This window comes from Temnothorax americanus, unplaced genomic scaffold (assembly GCF_048541705.1).
Source record: "Temnothorax americanus isolate GAGA-0224 unplaced genomic scaffold, ASM4854170v1 Scaffold15, whole genome shotgun sequence".
In the NCBI taxonomy this organism is placed as follows: domain Eukaryota; kingdom Metazoa; phylum Arthropoda; class Insecta; order Hymenoptera; family Formicidae; genus Temnothorax; species Temnothorax americanus.
The window spans coordinates 3,495,442-3,521,240 of NW_027509286.1; the positions used below are offsets into that span (position 1 = coordinate 3,495,442).

At 46.6% G+C, this 25,799-nt stretch overlaps 2 protein-coding genes across 2 annotated transcripts in view; both read right to left on the minus strand.

Moving 5' to 3' along the window:
- Positions 1-25,799, minus strand: part of LOC143895228 (CUGBP Elav-like family member 4) — a 466,213-nt gene that overhangs the window by 423,657 nt on the left and 16,757 nt on the right. Inside the window, exon 2 of the mRNA XM_077402210.1 lies at positions 9,073-9,221. Within this exon, the coding sequence (XP_077258336.1) occupies positions 9,073-9,221 (149 nt within the window). The remainder of the gene's footprint in view (positions 1-9,072; positions 9,222-25,799) is intronic.
- On the minus strand, positions 15,704-17,810 carry LOC143894982 (major royal jelly protein 9). Its single transcript, XM_077401707.1, has 3 exons — positions 17,271-17,810; positions 16,690-17,096; positions 15,704-16,315 (listed from the first exon to the last, which is right to left on the minus strand). Exons 1-3 carry the CDS (start codon positions 17,616-17,618, stop codon positions 15,832-15,834), a joined length of 1,239 nt encoding a protein of 412 aa, XP_077257833.1. The 5' UTR covers positions 17,619-17,810; the 3' UTR covers positions 15,704-15,831.

A 25,799-nucleotide genomic window follows, 5' to 3' on the forward strand; every position in this document is an offset into this window, starting at 1 on the left:
ATCTCATACATGTCATGCAATTCTGCGAGAAAAGCATGTATATAGATGCAAAGACGAGTGTGCTTTACTTGTCCATCGAAATGCCTCGGCAAGGTAATACACGTCAGGAGCGGAAGCGCCTGAATTAGTTACAAATTCGGGCATAGTAAACGATCCAGCGCTTAGGGCGAGAGCCACGCGAGCTTTGGAAATTCTCGCCGCGGCGCGGGCGCGGCGGGTTCGAACGGGGAGAGTGAGCGAGCGCGCGATGGCGATGGCGATGGCGCGGCGCGGTAGGTAGGTTTACCGCGATAAATCACACGGTGCACCGACAAAAGGGGCCCGACGAAAGGGTCGCCGCCATAAACGTATAAAGTAATTACGCGCCGTATCCGCGCGGTATAGCGCGGTGCCGACCGGCCATTCACGAGGATTCGCCTAAATTTCGCGCCCCGTGTGTCCCCGACCATACGAAGCGCGCACGACGAACAAGCCGAATGCGATTTTCATCCCCGCGAAACCAAAGCGCGCTCTCGTCTCACACCACCGCGACGGGAATTACGTTTCATCGCGTGCATTATCGAAACGTATATTCTATATAGAGCACCTGATCGAAAGCCCGGCTATCGCCCTCACCGTCGTAGATTTCATCGAGTTAAGCCTTCTTTCTCCGCTCTTTTTTTTCTTCTGAAAGGAAATAAGAGAGACGGAAAGAAAAACAGATTTATCATATTCTATGATAATCTTTTTGGGCAATAGACATACGGTACATGATACAAATAATTACTTTATACAATTGACGTTTACTTTTTCATTTAACTTTTTAATACGAATAATTATTTTATGCAATTGCCATTTACTTTTCATTCTATTTTTCAGTGAATACAGTTCAACACATTCTAGGAAATAATTATTTTAATTTCTCGTTATATCTTGTTATTGCTTGTGATTGCTCGATTTAAACGATTTAAATTTTATTTATCTCGATCAATTTTATGCCCTTCCGTTCTTTTTCTGTCTTACTTCCGTAACTTCTCTTTCATACGAGTATAAGCAACGGTTCAAACATGTATTACGTCTGTCAAAACGCTCGCCATTGCCGGAAAAAGGCGCGGGCATTCCGCTCCGTTCTTTCCGGTCAAGAGGTGCCTGCTAACTTTCCCATGAAAGGAGCTTGAATTTATATACCTAATAAATTTCTCGGTATACGGTTTGCTAGACTGTAAGTTGGGAGTTAAGACACCGGGAGAGGTATCGTATAACTGTTCCCGGTGAAATTAATAGTTTGTGATAAACAGAACTTATACGAATTATTGTTCATGTAGATAAACCCATTGTCGAAGGCATTAATCTGCTTTCGCCGAAAAGAAAGAATACAATTTTATCAGCAACATTATTGTTGGCTTACCGAAACTCCTTGATTGTTTAATAGCTACAATCGAGAAAAATTACTTGTGTATTCGGCGTTCTCTCATTAAGAAAGTTCTTCATTAGAAAAGCGTCGAACTGCTACAGTTCTTACCCTACTGTTCTTCCGCCGTTCGTTACGGGCGGAGATTGATGATCGCGAAGAAGCGTTTAAGCATAAAAAAGTCCCGCGGCTACATCGAAAAGAGGAGGAGCCTCCCTATCGCGGCCCGTTAAATCGAGCGAAAAAATAAGAATACCTACGAGCTCGACGGACGGGTGAGAGCGGGCCACCTCGCAAAACGATATATTATGTATACGGAATAAATGGAATAGAGAAGAGCCTCGAGCCGTGAGTCCTTCGAACCCAATAGAGTAAGCTAACGGCTTCTGCCATCGCACGTATTACCCGGCAGCGTGGTCAACGTGTGTGCACACGGCCTCCATCGCTCTCGCCATCTCCGCCGCGCGGCAGATAAGTTTTCGGACGGAAGACGTAGCGGGCCGGATAAATCCTCGAGACTTCCGGCGAAACTTCCTCGCGGGGCAAAGACGGGGAGCACCAGAGACGCATCGACGACCGCCCCGGAAGTCTGCACACGGCGCTTAACGCGAGGTAACGGTCCGCGAGAGCGGAGTGTTCCTAAATTTTTCCCGAGCGTTCTTCATCGCGTATTCCCTCTGAGACTCCCGTGTCGAGCGTCTCGCTGTCTCGCGTATCGCCGGAAATGCGTTCACGACGACGACGACGCGATCGTTCCTATATCGAACTGCAAAAGCAGACAGAAATCACATAAACTCTTTGCCGATGACAATAATAAGCGACGTACAACGCAATGGGCAATGTTCGCCGCTACGAGTTATTCCGGTATATATGAAAATATAACAACGATCCGCGGGCGAAAATGTTTTTATACGAATTTTCCACGAGAAATAGCGGAATAAAGCAAAATAATAGGATGTAAAATTGGATTTTTTCATGGAAAATAACGCGGCCAGATGAAATGAAATATTTTACAATTATACCGCACGCGCGCTTGCGCGTATAAACACAACGCCCCGTTGAAACGCGGTCGGTTTTTTCTCACAACTCTCCGGCGAACCTGTAAAACGATCGGATCGTCGAACAATATTCGACGGCAGTTTTTATAACGATAATACGCTGCGAGAGCGAAACATTTCTGTACGCTATTGTCACAAACGCACCGCTTCACGATTGAAACAGCGCGCTCTCGACAAATCTGTGCTCCCTATGCCGATGTGTTTTTCCCGCATACCCTCGGGCTTTTTTTGCCCAACCATTTTGCACTCCGCGAAACAGAACAGAATTGCAATCGCTGTGCAACTTGGTACTTGGACTGTACTGACGAAGTAATGGCTTGTGCTAAGTATCTCAGCATACACATCTCCACCCACCCCTCTCTCTCTCTTTCTCACTTCCTGTCGTTGACCAAGCACCGAGAAGCCGTCCACCTCACCGTCCCATCGTCCCACTCTAAAAGTCCGCGGGGTGAGCTGAAATCGGGCGCTAGGCGGCTGAATTTATTTCTCAGAGGGCTTAATGCTGGTGAAAGTGGAAACGCGGCACAATGGAGTATGGAGATACGAGGACACCGAGGAAGTACATAACGAAGAAGAACTTGAGCGCGACCGTGTCTGCGTGCGAGAATACGGACGAGGAGACTAGGAGACACACAAGCGAGGGAGACCGGACGAAAGGAGATTGAGAGGAGCAAGGAAAGAGGAACATTCATTGTATGCGAATACACTAACGCTCGACAGACACGTCAATTCGGTTCTATGTAGACGATACCGTCCGCAAAACGTTCGGGAAGAGGGGGGAGGGGGGAAGGAAGAGCACGGGATGGAAACTCGTTATCAGAAACGCTCTAAACTCTCGTGGTCCACTATCTTCGACTCGCGCGCGTCTCTTCCGAATATCGCACGGTGAAACTTCCGCTCCCTCCGCTTCTTGATTTATTAGATTTCACGACGGACCAGGGTGATAGAACGTAAACAAAAAGGGACGGTCGCAAGAAGAAAGGAAAAGGTAAGAGGAGGCGGCAGGAAGCCAAGAGAAGCGCACAGTGATCTCGGGGAGCTGTAGAATCTCTTGGCTCTTCTTTCTCTCTTCTTCAGTACTTGGCGGTCTTTTTTCGTTCGATGCCTGCAAAGTTTTCCTGGCAGGTATCCTGCGCCCAGGGATCCTACCCGGACTCGGCGCTCGCAACAGTCCGGTATCATACCTATACCGCTTCGTTCTGTCTTCTACAGGTCTTCTCTTACGTATACTTGGTTGTATCTCTTGCTCTCGACGCCGACGCCGTTCTCTTCTCTTCTCGCGGCTCGTGGCTACATACCTACCACTGTTTGTGCCGCAGCGCCCCGCTACGACGGCGACGATGGCGACGACGGTAGCGGCGGCGACGGCAGCAGCAGCAGCAGCAGCAGCAGCTGGTAGCGGAGCGTTTCGGAACTTTGAAACTCTAACGAAATCTCGGGCAAGGTGAATATTTTATGCGTAAATCAAATTCCGACGAGTATACGCGAGAGAGTGAGGATCCGTGGCACGGTGCGGCTAAATTCAATAGTAGCGCAACGCCTCGCAAGCTTTTCATGGCTGTACCATTCTTCCATATCTCCTGCTTCTTTTCTTTATAGGATGTGTCTGGTGTCTGGTATTCCCTCTCCGTCTTTCTCCTTTTCTCCAGCCTTCTCGCCTTCTCTCTTTCTCGCGCTCATTCGATACCCCATACCAAAAGTCTAGTCCTTATAACCGGAGATATTCCATCGCGAGTATCTATCGACTATTGAATTTCTGTCGCGCGCGTTATCGAGCCTATTTGCATCGCTGAATTCAATACCGCGCAACCACTCAAAGCCCCGGTTGTTTCGAGGCATCGAAAGACGCGTGCGGGCATTATTTTCAAGTATCAAGCATGACGACGTGCAATTATTACATGCTACAATGTGAGGATTGAAATTCTTGAGATTTAGGAGATCGTAGATCGCGGCGTGCGAGCCATAATAAAAAGATGTGACCTTATTCCGGTATAAAATATTTCTTCTTTCCCCAACGGGAGAAGAACCGCCGGACTTCGTCAGCCCCGAGGGCGGGAAACTCCTCCGCCAAACGCCTACGCCATATAGCAATAAAACTCCGTCCCCCTTTTTCGCTCCGACTTCTCATACTGGGTTAAGGGGAAAACGCGGTTCCCTCTGCAACCGAGCAACCCCATGACCAGGTACTCGGTCAACGTAACGCCCGGCAGAACGATCAAATATTCAGCAGCACTCCTGCGTCGGACGCCTACGCTGCGGACGCCGCCTTTATTTATTTGTTTGCGACGAGTCGCTTCCACCAGCGCGGACGGGACATCAAGCATCTACACGTGTAGATACGCGCGACAGAACAGCGAGGAGGTGCGGGGAAGGAGGGAGATATTTTTTTCTTACCCGGGAACGCCGCCAACAACCTTTCACCCAGATACGATTCTGACCCAAAAAGTCACGCATTAAATTAATAAATTACAAGAGCTCTCTCTTTCTCTCTCTCTCTCTCTCCTATCTGTCTCTCTTGCTTATTCTCTTGGCTTTTGGCCGAATAGCATGGCTCTCGTGATCCCAGTATTTGCCTCGTGTGTCGATCTCACGCATGCTTCACACTTGAACGTCTCTGATGTCTCAGACAATTTACATCGAAGGAATCACTCATTGGCGGTGCTTCGAGAAAAATACATATGTATATACAATCTTACATAAAACGTCTCTAGCTTTTTATTCCAAATTACGAATAACAATTTTTAATTATGTTTTTTATAGGTGAAATATTTTGGCACAACAATGAATTTTAATATTTAAACAGTCCGGTTCCGTCGCGTTACGAAATAGTTGAAACTTGAGAGCTACTTCACTGCTTTCAACTTGTAACTTTTTAACGAAGTTAAAAAAAGATCGAACGAAACGCCCGTCACTTTTTTAATGAGCTACATGCAAAGGAAATAATAATTATGCTTAAACACAGAGCGGCGCGGCGGAGAATAACATTTCGTTTGCCGCGTGCATACCCGCACATTTCGTTGCATATCCCGTCAGCTGGGCCGCGGCCGGGACTGCGGTATTCATGTACACGGGGCTGAAAACGCCGAATGAAAATTAGATATCTCGAGACCGGCGCGGCGCGGCGTGTGGACTGTACGCGAAACCGTGCTGGAAGCGCGCTAAAATATCACAATAGCGCGGCAGGTGCATTTACTGACTCTCGCCGGTGCTTTGACGACAGTCGCCAGATAGCTCTTTCATCCGGTAATTAGCCAGAGAGCTCGAGGAGTTATCACCTAGCGCGATCGTGGTTATATATGCCTGGAGTGGCCCGTCTACTTGCCTACCGTTCCGAGTGCGCGAAATCCCGAAATGAAGCGGGGTCGAGGGGGGAAAAGGTGCTCACCCTCCCTGGTAGTCGGCGACCTCAGTCCTTAATTAATTAACACCGCGTCGAATAATAATTATCGAAATGAAAGATGATATCGGCGGGGCTTATTTATTGGTATACGATGATATCGAGGTAACATATAATCCGACACGCCGCCTAGTTATAGCTCCGAGCCACGATATGGCAGCTATGAGTTGCCGCTAACGTTGTATACGGGCTGTACTTATCGTCGCGATAGCGATATCCGAACGCTACTCCAATAATTGATACGTAAATTAATTTGTCCGAACGGTCTTATATTTATAGCTCTTATTTAATTACGGCCTGTTCAGCGCCCCGCAGGAATCTCGTAAAGGCGCGAGATGTTTGCACCACGAAGGTGATCTCTCAAGACGACTGTTCGCATTACCGAAAATTAATCGTTGACTTTTGTCTATTTTGACTCGCTTTTTCGTTCTCTGTTACGTTTTGTCGTCTTTATTCATTCTTTATCATTCACGCAGACACACAGACGCTTTTATTTTATTCAAATTTCTCTCACAGTAGTAGCTCGAAGGGCGTCCAAGACAAATTACATTCTGCGAAGATTCAATCTAGTCACGGGGATGTTCAAGTTGAGGGAGATCGCGCGGGCGCGTTCGTCCGCACGGAGAGAAATAAAAACGACGAGAGCGATTTGACGCTCGTGCGCACGGCCAGGTAGATAAAAAGGAAGGAAACGGAAAGCGCGGCGTTGGAAAAGCGATTTCGGATGAAGGGCAGGTCGATTCCGGACTCGTTAGGCCGGCACAAACCACAAGCACCGAGGGTATGTTCTACCAAATACGCGCGGACGAAATGGGATGTTTCCTTCTCCCTTTGCACGTGAATTTCCTCGATATTAAAGCCCCAAGCAATGGGACTGTGCGACGATTGGTAGCGCGCGGCGATCTGCTTGGTGCCTGGACTTCCGATAATTATGTGCCAATTAAATTTAACGACTGTCCATTATTCCGGTCTGCGAATCCCCGCTTTTACCTCCCTCCCCCACCCCTGCCTCTTGATGCCGATTCTATCACCCTTCCTTCGGCGATGTAGCCGCCGCCGCCGCCGGCCGTCGAATCGGCAACAACCATCATTCGGATCGCAATCCAATTACTTTTTAATATTATCGGGATGCGCCTGAAATCGAGCTGCCTTTGCGGAACGTCGCGCGACCACATTGTAAAACTACGAGAAACCTCCCGCTGGCAAATAAATGCTTCCGGACTAACTGCGTCCCTTTCTCACATACGTCGTTGTTAGGAGCCATTTGCTCACCACGGCTCGCCATCGCTATCAAATAGAATAAAGTGCCGGCGACCAGTTCCGAGGGAACGCGCACACTTTCTCGTGTTTCTTTTCCAAATTTTTAGTCGAACGAGAAACGTTACATTATATTTTATTGTTTTTACTAAATTGTAATTATTGAAGCGTACGTTATTCTTTGTGTTATCAAGATCGCACATCATATCGCGTAGGGAGGAAGAAAAAAACGTGAGTATCTAGCGTTCACGTTAAAGCATCCAATTTCATGCTGTCTACTCGTGTAATTGTTTTAAAAAGTATGTCTCTTTTTCTTGCCCCTTCTCGGTTAATTCGTCCTCGTTAAGAATTCAAGCGTTTCAACCGCAGATTAACCCACCTTCGGACCAGTGTTTGCTACCGTTTTCCAAGCTCATTAAAAGAATGGACCAAACGTGTAGCGAGCTTTCAGCTTAATTATTATTACAGATGTAAAACATATTTAGAGAACAATATTTACACGCATATAATTATCGGCTCATTTGCGTGCAATAGTGTTTCATGTCAACGTGCCGATTTGTTTATTCCACGAGGTGCTCTTATTACATTAAAATTGCTATTTAAACGAATGGATAGACAGAGAAGATAACTTGTTATTGAAATATGTATTGAGGCGTAAAGAGTAAACTTCGCAACGGTGCTCAAGGCCTTCAATATTCATAAACACGTTCGATAGAGATAAAGAAAATGTGAAACGTGCATGCCAGAAGAAAAATACAATAGCACGTACTATTCTCTAATCAAATGTCGGTCATTCCTAAGCTGCGCGCTGGCTGAGCGGAAAATGGTTTTTCAGAAAAATTTCTCACGCGCATATGGCATAGAAATCTTGTTCGGTCTAATGTACATATGTATATATCAGGCCAAAGAAGATTTATATATATATATATATATATATATTATATAAATGTATATCCTTCAAATCAATTTAAATTTCGCCATAAAGCGACATAGTGGTCGATTTATTTTTCGTCCGCCAATTTGAAAAGCATTTTATTCACAATTCTCTTGTGCGCTTTCAAAATTCATGAACGATATCATGATATCAAAAATTTAAATGCATTATGTCATGCAGATTTATGACAGTTTCCTGTAAATAATAACAGCATGCTTATTGAAAAAGTGAATATTTAGAAATCTTACCATTTTTGTCTATACCTATATCAATAAATTCGAAGGCCGCCAGTCTGCAGAGAAAATGGCGGCAAGCAAGTTTGTGATATCGTAACTTCTAACATCAAGTTTAGGGATTCGTGTTGTGTGGAAATAGGGGTAGGGTGCTCGTCGTCGGGAATACAGCGAATACAAGGAATAGTCGGTAGGGGGTGAGCACCAACACAGAATGACCACTAAACACCTAACAACCAACAATAGCAGTCAACATTGAACATCGATAAACCAACGAAACTTAACCAACCACAAGTCACATTGTGAATTCAGCGAACAGTGAAGACATAATCCACCAATACATATATGTGTGTGTGTGTGTGTGTGTGTGTGTGTGTCTGTGTTTGTGTGACGAATGAATAGATGTATATGTAAAATATAAAACGTATACATAATGTAAAAATGACGCGTGAATACGTACGTGCACACGAGGGATGCCTCTGTCACAGTAGTGCGACGTTAAATTTCGTCGAAATAATTTAGTACTACGAGAATTTGCGGAATACTGCGTGTACTAGAATACGCCCCCATCGAATCTGACCTGATTGCCAATTAGACAGAGCACTCTCGGGTCCACGTTCGCCCAATGGGCGAAGGCAGATCTTGAGCCTCGCAGAGCTCTTTCTCTCTCTTTCTCTCCCATCAAAACATCAACGAGAAATACTAATTGTGTGGCACGATAACGTAAAAAAGTGAGAGACACGTGTGTGTTAAAACTTAATGACATATCTTCAGAGACACCGAGTAGGGGTATAGTGACGTACCACATCGAGTACATTGAGAACGTGGTTCGCGCGGACGACACTAGTAGTAGTAGTAGTTGTTGTTACATTGTGTGTTGTGGTCGTGGCAAGAAGAAGAAGAGGTGGAGGAGGTGTGCGGCGTCCCCGGCCAGCCGGTCGCCCGTCACACCCTGAAACAGAATAATATTGTCACTCCCCTGCGAAGAAATACCATCCCTACCGACTATCTCCTCTGTAAGCGTTGTTTAACATAATTCACTCGTTAACGATATATCACGATATCTCGCAATTACATATAGTATCATATTTGTAGGTAATTAATATGATATCATCACGATATTTCTGACATATCATTCCAAGCCTAAAAATATTTCTGACTTAAGTTTCTGTATACTGCCATCAAAATTAAGAAATTATATCGGCTCTCTAGAAAATCTATTTCCAACAAAAAAAAATACAAGTTTCTATAGAATCGATATGTCAATTTCGAAAATCAGTGCTAAATATGTAGGTATATAGATCCAACTTCGACATTTATAAAACGATCGAAATAAATCAGACAAAGTTAGCGTCTAGTTCGGAATTGAATTCTACTGTTGACGCGCGACTTCACGTATGAGAGTCTGACCTGGCAGTGTCGATTTCGTTTGTTACGACTCGGTTTTATCGGTGGATACTTGGGTTCGCACAGAGTAGCGGCGCGAAATTTCGCTATGTGGAGGATCGAAGCCGAAAAAAGGGACGAAGCTTTATATCGAGGAAAAAGGGATTTCGGATTTGCTAGACCGTGTCCCCCCCCCCCCCCCCATTGCATCGTTTACGTCTAACACGAGCAAGTAGACGAGCACGCGCGCGCCCGCTCGTCCATACGCGCGAGGGAAAGGCAGAAAGTTAACGGAATGAGAGGGAGAGAGAAAGAGTGATGACGGTCTAGTAGAGGGGAGGCTTAGAAACGGGAGCAGCGACCGGGATTTTAACGTCGAGCACACTCGTTTCGAGTCGATAGGTCCACTTCGGCTGGCTTGGGAAGCAGTCGACATGGTCCAACAACTTCCTCTCCTACCCTCGCCCAGCGCCCTTCCATCGCGCGCGCGCTCTTTTCGTCCATCTAGCCGTCATCTTCGTAGCAGGAAACAGGGCGTGAGCGGATGGAAGTTTTCATACGTAGGGCGCTCACGCAACTGATAAAAACAACCGATTCCCAACCCCGACTCTTGTTAGGAAACAACCACCGAGTTTCTTCAGCTCACTTGCTGAAGAGTGGTCTCGCTTGTCATGAAGTGATATTAACGATTTTTGCGCGATGGTCTGGACGGCGAAGCACGCTGTCAAGGAAGCTGTCGTATTTTCGCTACGTAAATTGTGGAATTATAATAACATGGCGTTCAATCGAGCGTAAAACACGAGCAACGACGGCGCTGAATAAATTATGTATGACGTAAGAGACTCGTTCGTGAGATCTGCAGCACGTGTCTCATCGCGGTAAGACGGATACGTATAAGGTTTATTTAACGTAGCTCTAAAAGTAGCTCCGCTCCGCGACGGCGTAGATTCCAACAGGCTCTGATAGCCAAGATATCACGATTGCCTCCGAGTATTTAAGCAAAGACCATAAAAATCCTTGTTCCATCGCGAGGGAATTAAATATTGTCGTAACGTGCTTCAGCATGAGTTGAGCGATAATAATCGTCCGTATAATAAAATAAATTTATTTCCAATGAAGAGAAAAAACAAAATAAAAATAATTATAGCACTAGACGTGTACTTGCAACAAGTATACAGTAATTATTGTATTCAGTCTTTTAGTACGTTAAATTATTACAAAATAAATTTAATAAAATCGAGAGAAGATTTCCTCCTCTGTATTGCAAGCACGTATGCGATATTATTAAAAATCATTGTTTCTGTTTGCCTCCTGAAATTTGTACGGAAATAAATAGGGTGCCTGCTGGAGTAGAGAGTTGTATTACTTTCGAGGGACGCGAAAAATAGGCTCGCGCACACGCACACAGCGGTGGTGAATATATGGATATGAATAGGCGGAAATATTACGTAACGCAAGAGAGGGTAATATGCGAAAGAAGAAGACGAGGACGACGAGAGGAACGCGGGTTAGTGAGTGAGAGACAACGTTAGCAAGTTTACTTTGTATGCCACGCAGTGAGAAAGTTCCATCCAGCTGTTAGTCGCGTCTTCCTTAGTTTTCCTCTCGATGAAAACTCACTCGTGAGTTTAAGCTTCCATCTTCCCATGTACACGCAAGCGAGTGAAGAGCAAATAACCAAATATGTGGTTCTTTACCTCTCATGTAGAAACAAAGTAAGAATCTAATCACGGCGTAATTACGAAGCAAGAAATAAATGTAGACTTATAGAAAGTAGGTACTTGAGTATCAAAATGCACACGAGCGATTTTTAAACGCTTTTATTCTGAAAAGAACATTGCGATAAGAACGCGATTTGCGTGAAAAATAGGATATCGACGAATAGGCCAACAGAAGGGACAAAGCTTGACTGAAAGCACGAATATCCGAGAGCATTCTGAACTGATTTCTATTTTGTCACTCGGCCAATCGCTCGGCTTGGTATCGCTAGAAATAAATAACACCGAATACATCATCCCCTGGATTGCCGTCATACTAGCCGCTTGTTCTCGTCGCAAATAGAACCCCCGGGAATTACGCCGCGGAGATCGGCGGCCTGGGATGGGTAGACGCGGTAATACTGGTTATCATCGCGCTGATTGCACCTCCCTCCTCCGCGCCTGCACTCGCTACATTCATCGGAGCTATCCTTCCATTGGTACCTGCACCTGACCCAGTACATTTCCACCCGAGCTATTCATTACGATCTACAACGATCGTTCCTTTCACGATACATCGATGTACAAAAATTGGCAAGTGGCACGGTAGGGATATTATGCATTCATACTTTGCAGACACGTCATGAATCTTTCTACTCGTCGCGGAAGGGGCCTGCGAAGCCGTGTGCCGTACCGAGATTACGGCGCTTTGGCAGTGAATGTACAAGTGATACGCGCTCGATGACCCGGCAATTTTCACGGGAGAGAGGAAGTTTTACAACAAAGATCTGGCGCGTAATTTAACCGAATGGGCCGTTTTACAAATTAACTCTTCCGAACTTCTGGCTGGTCGTTACACTTTCCGTTGTAAGCGGCGCAAATTATTTTAATTGCACGCGCGAGGTTTATATTTTCTTCTTTCCGAGTGAGATAAAAGCCGCGCGGCTGGAGTCGTGAAGGTAACTCGCGGAAGACCGAGACGAGATCGTCTAGACCGAAAGTTATTCGGTGGCCGACTCGGTAAAAGACGACAATGACTTGTTCTCGCCGCGTGATATTCAACGTACGGGGCGTGAGATCAGTTGCGTATCGCGCCTTGTGAACGCCTAAGAGACCAAAGTGAAATGTCTCACGGCCGGTGTGCGCGGCCCCCCGTTATTTGCAGAACCGTAAACAACCGCCGTCGCAGACACATCTACAGACACGCGTGTGCACTCGCGGCAAAGGTAACGAATGGCAGAAGGCAAAGCAGGCACACCTTTGAAACGCGGCTTCTCTCCTCCGGCCTCTCTCTCTCTCTCTCTATCTATCTATCTATCTATCTATCTATCTATCTATCTATCTATCTATCTATCTCTCTCTCTTTCTTTTTCTCTCTCTCTGTACGGCACCGTGCACACGTACGTGTTTACGTTGCGAACGCGCTACGTCAGGCGGAACTAACGGTAACGAACGGTTGCGAACGTAAGAGACCGGTTCCTGTAGTAAACGACATTTCGACCAAGCGTTGCATAGCGGTGCGTGCGGTAAGAGGAAGCAAACCATTTGCGAGATTCCGAAGGAGAGAGTGAGTAGAGCTCGTAGCGCTGAAGGCAAATAGGCAGATAGATGGACGGATGAGTTGATTTATACGTGGAACACGTTCTCCGCATGACGAAGCCTCGCAACGTGAAAGTATCAAAGGGAAAGAAATAATTTCAATTCACACGTTTCTTAAACCGTCAAAATTGCGATACAAATGATACTTAAAATGGAAATTGCATTTCAAGAATTGTGTTAATAATTGTACGAACAACTCCAGTTGACGTGACACACGTGGAATACGAATGTGAATTCGGGGAAAAAGAGAAGGGAAAAACGAAGGATTTACGCGAAAGCGAAAAGTTTCCCAATATTTCGCGAGAAATGCTCACGCGCAAGAGCGGTAGATAATCTCGACGATCATCTCGGCGCGACAGCTCGAAAGTTCCGGCCATTTCGGGAGAACGTAGCGCGTACTCTGCTGGTTTATAGCAGCCCTGCGGTCGTCGGGTTCCGAGTGGTCAGAGGACGGTTCTCGCCAGTGTAGCGGCGTTATCCATTTGCATCGTAACTAGTCGCGGCAGCAGCAGCAGGCAGCAGCAGAAACGGGAACGGTAACGACGGCCGCTGTTGACGGCGTTATGTTGTTGTTGCTGCTGCTGTTGCTGCGACCGCCCAGACGCCACCGCCGCGTTGACCGAGTCCAAAACCGGTGACTGCATCTGCATCGTGCCGAAGGGGAAGAGGGTGAGGGAGAGCGAACTAGTAAATTACACGTTGACTAGGGTTGACAACCGCAATGCGTGGCACACACGGCTGTGTGCTGTGTGCGCGCATGGACGTCTCCTGCGCGAGACGCTCGGTGTGTTTATGCGGCCGGTGAGCCCGAGCCACTGTCAGGACGGCCTACGGCCGCGCTCTCTCTCTTCTGTGAATTATAGACGAGCCGGACTTAATAAAGACGCGGTGGATGCCCGAAATTCTCGCCCGGCGTTCCATCGGTCGGGCCGGGAACGCCGCGGTACCGCCAACCGCCAAATTGCGAACCGACGCGATGCTGCCGCTGCGTGACGTACCGCGTCGCCGACGCACTCGTTCACGTTACGCTCCGTGCACAGCTCGTTCCGGACTGCTCAACGAAACCCCGAAGAATATATTGTACTTTCTTTTATGGAGTAACAGAATTATTAAACTGTCAGAAAATTCTTGTCAGAAATAAATTCGAGAAAGAACCCAAGTTTCTCAGAATATTTAACGATCACAATAAATTTTGCTACCAATGGTGATATAATAATGTAATACATAAGAACTGTGGTTTCTTGCGAAGTCAAAATACTGCGGATTATGTTGATTTATCATCGTTTCTCTTTGGAGACCGAGATATTGCGTAAACGCGTGTCTCGCGGATATCGTTTTGGCAGTAATAAAAAAAGGATGACATAGTGTATGTCATCGACGGCGAGCACTAGAGCGCCGTTCAGGCCCGTATATGCTCGAGTATCAGTGCCAAACCGGTAGTTATGTATATCAAGGGCAGTAAAACTGATGCAAATTTATTTCAAAATTCCAAGCTATTCTCGTAAAGTCGTTTTAAAACTATTCTCGTAAAACGATTTGAGACATCCCTCCTCCCGCGTCGCGGATACACCGAGCCCACGGTGAGACTTTACCGCGGCGTACTACCGTTCCTTAAGTAATTCCACATCCTGCCCTTAAGGTAACGATCACGATCGTGGGAGCGTGCTCTCGACTGCGCCGCGGAAAATGTGCTTTATCGTACGAACGCTTCGCCCGGCATACACAACATTATTTTACCATAACCGATTAGTATTCATACGTGGTATAAAGATAAACACGGGTCGATATGTTCGAGATGAGAAAGACACGTACTTTCGCACGAACGAAGCTCGAGAGCACAATATCTCACGTTCATCTTACGAACGATTAACGATTTTTCACGATACTTCCATTATGTTACGTACTGACGTAATCGCTGCAAAAAAAATCGATTTGACCTGGTAATAATAATCGCAGGGTTGGCCAAAGCTATTCCGGAAAAGAAGAAAGTGTGCTCTTGCTCTACGAGGTGAGATAGGCCGAACAAGTATGCCGGAGGGGAACGAAAATTTAAGGGCAGCCGTATATTATCGCGACGAAGGGGTTGTCTGAGGTTAACTGCCAGAGCTTCGTAAGAGGGAGGATCGGGTGGTGTCGTGGGGGAGGGGGGTACCGGGAGGGTGCGCCATGAATATGCCGCCATTAGTCACACGCCGAACCGCGGTGTAGAAAGAGAAGTAGGTGACACGAATTTCTCGGAATTGCGCGCGCCCTATTGGTATCCCGGGGGGTAGTAACGCGAACAATTCCCCGTGAATGCGCATTTATTCCGGATCCGGCACCAGCCAGTGAAATCGGCGACGGCACAACCTAAAAGCTCGGTAAAACTTCGTCGACAAGAAATTCGTCGCGTCGTTTCCCATTTCCTCCACCTCCTCCGCTATGGAACTCGTCGACGGTCCCCCCGTTACTGACGGCGTCAAGCCACCCTGTCGAAACATTCGGGGCTCGCGGCGGCGCTCGCGTCACCGACAGACCTCATCGTTACATCTCAAAAGGCAGCAATGAAACGGTTAACTAAATTGCTACACGCTCCGGCTGTCATTCGCAGGACCTCGCTGCCACTCCGTCCTTCTATTCGACCGTGCGCGGATATGCGAACGATCCGTCGCTTTTAGTTACAAATCCATCTCTGGACGCGATGTGGAATGAAGAGCGAGAATTTTACAAAGACGCGCCATTATGCGCAAGTTGATTTGGAAAAAAAATCATTAACGATTTCGCTCGTTATTTCGTTCGTCACAATTTTAATGGCAGTATGACATAAAATATACAGGAACACTATAAAGACATTTTAAATGAGGTAATGAAAGGCAGAAGGTGTGTCTTGTGCATGGCAAATTATATTTGATGCCAAAAGACGGTGTCTGGGGTTTCCGTTCTCACGCCGGACGGCTCGCAATTTGTACCCCGGATGATGTCGTCGACCGTTCCTCTAATTATTCGAAAGTTTGTCTCCGTCGGCTTGAGGCTCATGTTTATCGTCTTCTGAAGCCTGTTGGTATTGAACCACAATTCTTCCTCGCCGGCCTTATTCGTGATCACCTTAATGCCGCTCACGTACTGCAGAGTCTCCTCGTCTTGTGCTATTATCACGACGTTCTCCGGAGTAAATGGTTTCCCGATGTCCCAACAGGCAATGGCAGTTAATTGGACCAATTGGAAAAATATTACGCCTCTTCGAGAGGTTGCCTGCACGCCCGCTTGGCTCGCGCGCTTGTAATTTGATTGAAATATTACTGCTTCCCCGTACTCGCTTTGCATCAGCGATAATGTATCCGTGTATTTCTGATAGTAACTCGCGAGCGAGTTAAAATACAGATATCTGAAAGTGGTAAACATATGACAAATGGCAAACGACTTTTCCTCAATTAGCATATCTTGTAGCAAAAGCTTCGATCGTATTTATACTACGGGAATTTTCTAAATTCTTCTCGACGATGTAAAAATAGAATAGCCAGATAAATAACCAGAAATAGAATAGCAAGATAAATAAAGAAAACATTTAAGCAGCCACATTGTTTTCTATATCTCATTATGCTGAGTAAAGACAACATTTTCGCATTCAACTTGTTAAGCTTTTATAAGTAGTTTCAATAAACGACCGGATCTCAATTTCGATTGAAACTCATGTAACGTAGTGTTTTTCGGTTTACAAATTGACTGTATCCAAAATAATAGTGTAATTAGCGTCGGTACCTGTGATTAAAGTATCCCAACGGCGACAGTGACATACCGAGCGTACCGTCGGTTAGATCAAACGATTCGCCGGCGATCGTAATATTCATAGCATCCTCATCCGGGCCAAAAGCGTTACCACGGGTGTTGTTTACTCGCCAGGAATAGTCGCGATATAAGTCATAAATCACCAGTCCATTTTGATCCACGTCCGCCACGTAGAGATAAGTATCGAGACACGTTTTTCCGACGTCGACGATTGGCGTAACTAATGCTGCCTTCCCGTACAGCACTTGATCATCCGGTACCACGTATTTATGGATCAGCTGATCCGTGGCGAGATCAAAGATCAATATTTTCGTGGGGCAAACCGCTCGCATCATTACTCTGCCGGTATCGACCACCCATAAACGATTGCACTCGTCGATCTAAAGATTACATGCCAATCCATTAATCCTACCTATTGTTACAATATTTAACATCAAATTGATAGCGAAAAAATTTTGAACGGACGCAATGACGTATATTCGCGTAAGTCTCACGCATTCAAAATTTTTTTTACATACAATTTGAATTCAGTCTGGTACCAGTTGTGAAATTACCGCTATTCTGTAGACAGATACGATGCTCTGGCAACTGAACGATATGTGCCAGGACCAATTGGGATACGGTACGAGTAAATGACCACCGGGACCATGCGCTTTAGTCACCAAAGACAAACTAATTGGTACACCGTTCAACCACTGCGGACTCGTGACGAATATGCGGCCCTGTCTGTCGATATCCACGTCTTGCGTGAAGGCATTGCCCAGCGTATAGTTTTGTCCCGTCAGAGGTATATTTGGCCAAACCCAATCGAGATATTTCCACTGGTAAGCCACTTCGAGGTGCGACGGCTGGGACGGGCGTACAAACCCGAAGAGCAGGACGAGCACCCAAATCAATTCCATGATGCGTACGGTCGAAAGCCCATCGACGACCTAGGTCACGACACTGATCGACTGACCGTTAATTCGTTTCGACGCGTTTTTAGCTTTATCGGGGTTCCTTTCGAGCCTCAGGGCCTCGACCGTGTCCGCGATCGGGAGACCACTGCATCGCGAAACGGAACATGGTTATTCCGCGTAGTGGCATAGATCGTTTCTTTCGACAGCGACTGACAGACCCCACCCTCGTCTACGTCACGATCCCCCCATACCGTGCCGATTTTGCTATTTATGGTGGCGGAAAGTGTGGTTCACCTTGAACTGAATATACTCCACGACTCGTTGAATAATCAGGAAGCGAGAAGAACCTCGAGCAAAGCTTCCTACTGTAACGTCTGTAACCCATATAGGTAACGCATAGCATCTCCTTCAGAAAACGAGATTAACCTTCTCTTACGTGAATAATTTTATACAACCGATAAAGACATGCTCTGTCTCATATTTGAGAATGTTAAATTTCCTGATTTGAAAAATCTAGATTTTTTTATTCTTAATCTTTGTATATGCTATGTCACGAATAATTATAATTATATAATTCAGTGAAAAAATTATGCAAGATTACGCAATTTAGAAAATATATTGCAATAATATGATCGGTATTTGAAGTTCGTTTGAAAAAGTGTGGAAATTTATGGTTGCGGCAATGAAACTAAAGAGACGTATAAGCATAAAAATTTTTGAAATTTTTTGTAATACGTCCATTAAGCATCAGCATTTCCAATGCACGATGTTGACATCCTGCGGCTAGGCCATGCAATATTTTACGAGCGCATGAGATTTACTATACGCGTTACGTATCTATTTAAACCTGTTCTGTATACTGATTGTTACGCAAATCGGTGATATCAAGTTCTGCACATCAATATGAAATACAGAATGTGGTTGAGTGCACACATTAGCCACCGCGTGATCGGAAACTAGAGCAAGTGTTCGCAAACAGTGCACGTCTACTTGATATAGAACCAGGAACCTTTGTTGCATTTCCTCGAACGCGTTGCGAAAGCTATTACGAGCGTGTCTGTGTAACGAGATTTTCTGTAAATTTCATATCCGAAGTTTACGTGTGCTTCGAGAGATACAATACCTTGAAACTTTTACGTCATAAATGTTGTCAGTTTCACGGATTTATAATTAACACGTATCAGCACGCTTATATTCACTTTATGTGTTATTGTGGCCGTTATATTTTTTTTACTATCAGTTAATCATTCACTTAATTCAATGCCGCCTTGCTTATTTGAATATGTATGCTCAATACGTAAAGTATATTACTCGCCGTTGTTATTATCGATCGATCATGTTACGCTACCTCGAAAAGGTCTTCCTGCATATTCATGAAGATCATAGAAAATCACAGTGCTAACTGCGATTCCGCATACCGGCTATACGCGCCCGCAGCTTCTCGCTAAGTTTACAGCGGTTAATGCCAATTAAAACGCAATAAACTGGGTTATATACAGGTGTGTATAAACGGTGGCCAGTGTCACGGCATGAGGTGATATAACGCGACGGCATTATATCACGGGACGACCACGCGTGTTTAGAATGTAATAAGGTGTTCCGCGAGTTGAACAAAACTATTTTCCAACAGCTGTTATAGCGCGATCACGCAACGTGGGTACAAGCAGGACGGTTTTCATCGCGCCCCCGCGCCCAAACTTCTTTTTTTCCTTCGTCGGCTTTCGGGTTTGAATTGCATTACGCGTTGCGCGCCGTATCCGGGAAGAGAAACTACACTCGCGCCCGGCAGAAGTGAAAACCATAAATCACCTGGCTAGTCACGATTAAGCCAAACGAGAAGACAAATGGGTGGCTAATTTCAATTTTAATGCGAAGCCCAGAAGGTATCTGTTCCGTCGTGAGTTATAGCCCCACTCTTCGGGCGCGAACCGCTTTAGGGCTTATTAATAAGGAATAGTTTATCGTTTTGATTAATCACGGCCACGCGCGCTCCCCGGCGATGATACCGTCGAATTGCGGTGCCGTGGCCGCAGTACATTTGCCGGATTTCCGATTGGACGCATCAGTTGAAGCGCGAATACTAGTAAAACTTGTGCACATGAAATCGAATGGAATTGCTCCGAGCATGAAAGCGAGAGAGGAAACGAGAAAGTGCAAGAGAACGCGCAGCGCGCGGACGCTCTCTGTCTCTCTCTTTCTCGCTGCGGAAAGGCATTCGAACGAATTAGATCGCCTAATAGCAATATCTCGGAGTACGACGCCAGAGCTCATAAACGAATGTTTTTTTTTTTCAACGTCGGTAATCATAATGTTTTACTTCGTTCCGCGCGAGGAATGGGAGCACGGGCGTCATTAAGGTTGTGCATTACGTGAAACTTAAGTGGAATCTAAGGAAAAATGTAGCAGACATATATGTGAGAAGCTCGTTAATTCTAAGCGGAATGAATATTTAAAACGGAGGCGCGGAAAGACGATTTATAAGTGAAAATGTGTCAGTATGAGGAGCGAGGTTCAAAAATTCAGCTTTATCCGTCAAGTCTGGCTCGACGAGGGAGGAACAACTTGTAACGATTATGGTACCGCGTTCGTTATGCCTGACGACTCGAACTTCCAAACTGCCATTCTGCCAGAAGCTCGCGTCATGCGATTTTATATCGACGAGGCAGGAGAGAAAGTCCCGCAAGATGCGTCTCTCTTTCTACGGCTGAAACAGTTCTTCTTCTTCTTAAACTGAGTTTGGTAAACCCTCGTACAAGTCGAAGTTCTGACCGTGCGGGTGGCGTCGAAGGGACGTAAGGGCGAAAGCGCCGTAAAAGTTGGACGAAGTCAATTTTGCAGTTGAAGTTGGTAATGCGATTTGTGCCGGAATAAATAGTTTGAGAGGAGAGCACACGGTACGTGCAGGGGCCCCTCTATTTCGCCCCCTCTCCCCCCCCCCCGTTTCTCTCGTTTCTACGCCTGTCGCGGTTGTTTCTCTAGCGGCTAACCCGTCGACCGATCCACTCGAGTTTGGTGTCACGAGCACGTCTGGTGGACCCACCGGATATGACGTTCTTACTAGAAGGAGTTCTACTTAAATCAAAACAACGAATGACGACTTAACGGAATGAAAGCCAGTGTCGGAATCGTGAGAACCGTCGGTCAAACGAATCCATGAGTACATGTTCGCCAGGAAAAGTGGAGCTATAAGTTGAGAAAAGTACACGTGCATGGCTTATAAACAGCCAAGCTCATTACACCGACATGGGAATGAGATTAACGTCGATTATAATTTCTCGCGGAGAACGAGGCAATGTACCTGCTCGAGAAAAGTTGCTTTCTCGCGGCGGGGATTAAATTACGACGTTTTGTTTGTCCATCTTCAACGGCGATTTCGCGCCCGCAGCCGTTTTCTTCAAAATCCTTGAGCCGCGCGAAATTAATGACACTCTTCTCGACTCGTTACGTTACACGCAAGCGGCAAATTGCCGCGAGCCCGGGGAGCGTAATCCGTGAAAACGCAATAATAAGCCGGCTGCCTCGGTGAAAAACGGGCGCCGCGCGCTCTACTTCGTATCCCCCTGCGTTTCCGACCCTGACTGTATCTCCGTCGCACCTCCCCCCTACCCCCACCGACACGCCGCTATTCTGACCGTAATCCGGGAGATGAAAACTTACGCTAATTAAATCGTTAATAGCGGCGAGCGCATGCATGTAACGGCCGCGGCGGTTACTTAATCCCGAGAAAATGAAACATTCGCGGTGTCCACGCGCGTATCTACAGCCCGCTTTTCCCGCATTGCACACGTGTGCGCGCAGCTGAGATATACGTACTGTCGCCGGGGTGCACGCACCGGTTTCGCAAACGGCACATTTCTCCTCCATTTTTTCCTCGAGTTTCAGAGACGCGTATTTAATCTCTTTCGTTCGCCGCATCCGCCTCGGCGCGGAGCCTCATTATATTCCGCGCGCATCCGTTTTGTCGTGCGATCCACCGACGCTAATTCCTCCCCCGGCGCGTACCGTCGCCCGAGCCTTAATGCGATCGTCGATAGCGATAAAAATGCGAGAAGTCGTAGAGTCCGCTCTCTCACGGACTACCAACTGCCTGTAATTGGTGGATCTCTCGTGTACGCCGATCCTGCTACGTTCCCATGTTTCTCTCTCTCTCTCTCTCTCTCTCTCTCTCTCTCTTTCTCTCTCTTTCTCTCTCTTTCCCCGTTCACCAGACGCGCGCTTTTGCAAGGCGTGTCGGAAAAATAGCGTCGAAGGCCGCGAATTTGAATAACGCAATTCACCGAGTCAAGTTCCGAAAGGCGGCACATTAGAATGCCACAGCTGGGCTAGCCGTCGACGGCCCCCTCGATTTCGCTGGCGCTGTGGCTCGTCGTCGAATAGTTTAACCCGACGTTCTCGTTGTCCGCTAGTACTACGTGAGCGCCGCGTTTCTGCCAAATAATAATAACACCCACCTAGTTTCCGTAGAAAAAATTCTTAAAAGTTCCGTTCTCTTTCTCGAAGCCCGCTCGTCCTGGTCCTTGTCCGGCCGTTGTCTGGGATTTTCGCCTAAGACCGCGCTATCTCGCACGCATCGCTAATGAGGAGCGCGGCGAAGAACGGCCGAAGATTGAGCGTTAGCAATACCGAATTTTATGCATATTCATCGAGTTCTGCCGTCCAGGACGGTGGCACACATAAGGGTATTTGCAGCCTCTATTGAAAATCGTTACTCGTCCGAGACCCGCCACGCCGAGACTCGCAGCTTCGTCGAGCAGCGCGCCGAGTTAAATGTAGAACTTCGAATAGCCGGCCGGAATAAAATATAGGCATGGATACGGTGGGACGATAAGGGAGGTTTTCCCCGGCACGTAGGGCGTGCGATATTAATTCTAGTAGCGAGGTAAAAGCCGAGTAATAATGAGTCGCGGCACGGTGTCGAGCGTTTATGTGCCGAAGATTACAATTAACTGCCTCCGATAGCCGGGGAACGTTACACGCGTGCACAAATTATATTTCACGTTTCGACGATCGTTCGATCGTGCGTCCAGCTTATACCGTCGTTGTCGAGCCCTCGTCGCGCGATTTCGAGCACCTATCAAATAATTTATTTCCACGGACTACTTATCGGACCGTGAACTCGCAGATAGAGGACCGTTTTTGCAGGACCGATTACCCTCTGATCGGTATTATACGGTCGCTGAATCCGTAAACCCGATTTCCCCCCACCCCCCCCCGCCTTCAAACCACCGCGTTCTCGTTCGATCGTAGCTTAAGCAAACTCATGAGAATAAATAGAGCCGAAGTTGTTAGGACAATCGGGGAAAGGGATTAGAGCCGTTTAGCCTGGCTCATTCTCCGTTTGCTTCTCTCTCCCCCTCCCTCTCCCCGAATGGACGCTCCTAATACGGCACTTTAATTATCGGGAGTGCTATAGGCTGCATGGGCCGCAATTTACTTTTTCGAAGAGAAACGGAAATCCTACGGCGGGGACTCCTACCCGCAATTTTTCTTCCGACCGCCAGACGCTTAGCTCATGTTAGTCAAGTAGGATTACCGTAGCGTCACCTGAATCTTGTAGTGTTTTGTTGCGTGCGAAGAACTGCATCTTATCGTCAGGCTGGTGGTACCTATGCTAGATTTACCCTCCCCTCCCCCCGTCAGCTCCCCTCCCCCTCGCTCGTCCGCTTCTCGGGATACCTCCGTAGACCGACGTCTCGCTAACAAGAACCTGAAAAGATCTCCCGAGTAAGATCGAGGGTGATTTATCACCGTAACCCATGGTCTCGCGTATTTTTCCGAGCTTTCCTCCACCGGGGCGCGTCTGTTCTTTCTTCGCATCGTACTCTCGTACGTCGTATGGCGCGCGCGCATTGTACAGAAGCACCGACCGTCGCGTTATTCGCCCGAATTGAATCCATGCTTCGAAAGATATATTGAAACGCGATGATCGGACACGTGGGCGCGTGCACACCCTCGTGATTGGCGAACAGAGAGCGGGGCACCGTAAATTTCTGCGGCTGCGAGCGAGAGCATCGCGCGCCCGCTCCTTGTTTCAACTTACAGACAATCGGGCCGTGACCAAGTCTATCGAGTTTACGATTACCGTCATGATATACATTACGCGTCAGACGCAGACACGCTTTGATCCGCATGGGCAATCAAGCTGCTCCAATTTCGCATGCTCGATCAATCACGGAATGTTCCGCTCGCAGGCACGGCAATGTCACCTCCGTTTCGATCGTACTTTCCGCGACACTCAATCGCAGCGTATTTCCTTCGCCCGTGTCATACGGATTTAATTGGTTTCGCGATCGCTCCACTTCTCCTACGTGAGTCCGGTAAACAGGTTTGAATTTATTCGGTGGAAAAGTATGGCACACACATTTTTCTTTAGCTCGCCGTGAACTGTCGCGTCGCCACGTCGATCTGCAACGTCTGCGCGAAACATAAAGCCGAGCTTGCTCTGTAAAACACTCTTGCCATAGGTAAAAGGGATTCGTTTCAATCGTCCTTAATCGAGCAAGTTGGTGTACAACTGTTTGTTCTCGTTCCACCACCACCGTAGTGGCCTGACTGTTCCATATGTGACCCACTATGGAACACAATGGCGGCTGCTCCTTCCCTCAGCTGTCTGGCTGTCAGCAGTCGCTGCCGGCTGTGTAAATACGATACGCTGCTCGCTTTTCGTGCTTTCAAGCGCGGTTCAAAAAAGGGGAAAGTAGGAGACGTATAGGTGAGAAAGAAAGAGCGGCCGATCGCCGGCGCGGCGCGGCGCGACGGCTAGCTCGAAATTGCTCAGCTCGGTTTTCAATTTACAGTTTGTATGATATCTCGACCACCAACGACGAAGACCCGGCGAAAAATAATACTTCACATTGACACGTTTCGCCAACTTGCAGACACGTCAACCGATCGACAAAAAAAAGGAAAAGAAAAAAAGAAAAACTATCTTCGCACGGCGAAGACCGAACGAGAAATTAATAAATAATTCAATAAATAAAAGCCGATAACTTGAGAATATCTCGTATTTATAATCCATACATATAGAAATTAAGTTACGCTTTGTTACGTTGGCAGATTCCGACAGCATAGAAATATATACAAACTTTTCGACAAATCAGAAATTTAAACAATTACGTAGGTAAAGGCAAACACTTTCTATCCGGCCAATTTTCCCAGCAGCGAGAGACTTGATATAATTTGTAAGTTTCGTGGATTAGGGAAAGCGCGAGAGTTCTTGCCTGGACATCTCGTTAGCGCGATCATCGATTTAAAGTTCGTTATAGAAGGCGACGATCGATAATGAGTTCCAGAGGTAACTTATAGTCGGTGGCTAGAATCGGCTAGGACGGAGAAAAAGCGGGGTGCCTTGATTGCTAGGCGGATCGCAGTCGGTGATTTGAGGCAATCTACCGGGTTCTTGTTACTCCGGACGACGAGTAATAACCGTAATGGGAATCGGTCTTCGGGGGTAACTATTCTTCTTTCAAACCTCTCCTTCGATCTTATTGTCAAATCCATCCGGGAGAGCCTGGATACTTAAATCAGTCATTTCGCGCGCGTGACTTGTAAAAAGATGTGCATCGGGTAACTTAGATTAGCGATTTGCCGATTAAACTTGGTTTGCACCGATTCCGTGCGGATAAACTTGTGTCGAAAAGCGTCTGCGTCGTTTGTAAGTATATAAGTAACTTTTCACCTCCTCGATAATTAATTAAATATCTTGCCCAGTTACACTCATTGACGAAAAGATTAATATTATCTATCGCACAGTTTGCGTTAAATATGTAGATATTAATATAAACATCACAGTAAATTTTGCTACTGGCATGAAATCTCCAACGGAGTAGTTGGTCGTTATATGGAACCTGACTCAGCTAGAAACTGTTTCCAATATAATTCGTGTCTCCGAAACGACAGCGCAGCGAGCCCCTTTACTTCGCCCTGGGCCGGTATTTTCATAATGCCAAGCGACATCGTTTGCGCGGATCCCGTCGAGAATACAAGCATTTGTATTGTTAAGGGCGTCCCGGAGACTTTCCAGACCTGTTTACCGTAAAGCGGAAATGGACGAAAAGGTCTAACTTGACTGCGATGGCCCTTGTCTTATCTTCAAAATTTTTTTCCATTAAGTTTTTATGACATTTATATCCAATTTCTCCGAATCAGATAATTATATGTCATAACGTTATTATACAATACCTG

Coding starts and splice junctions, on each gene's coding strand:
- LOC143894982 (XM_077401707.1), bottom strand. CDS start 17,618: ATGGAATTGATTTGGGTGCTCGTCCTGCTCTTCGGGTTTGTACGCCCG. Junction 17,097..17,270: donor TATCTGTCTACAGAATAGCG/GTAATTTCACAA, acceptor TGTAATCTTTAG/ATCGACGAGTGCAATCGTTT. Junction 16,316..16,689: donor TTGGGATACTTTAATCACAG/GTACCGACGCTA, acceptor TACCACTTTCAG/ATATCTGTATTTTAACTCGC.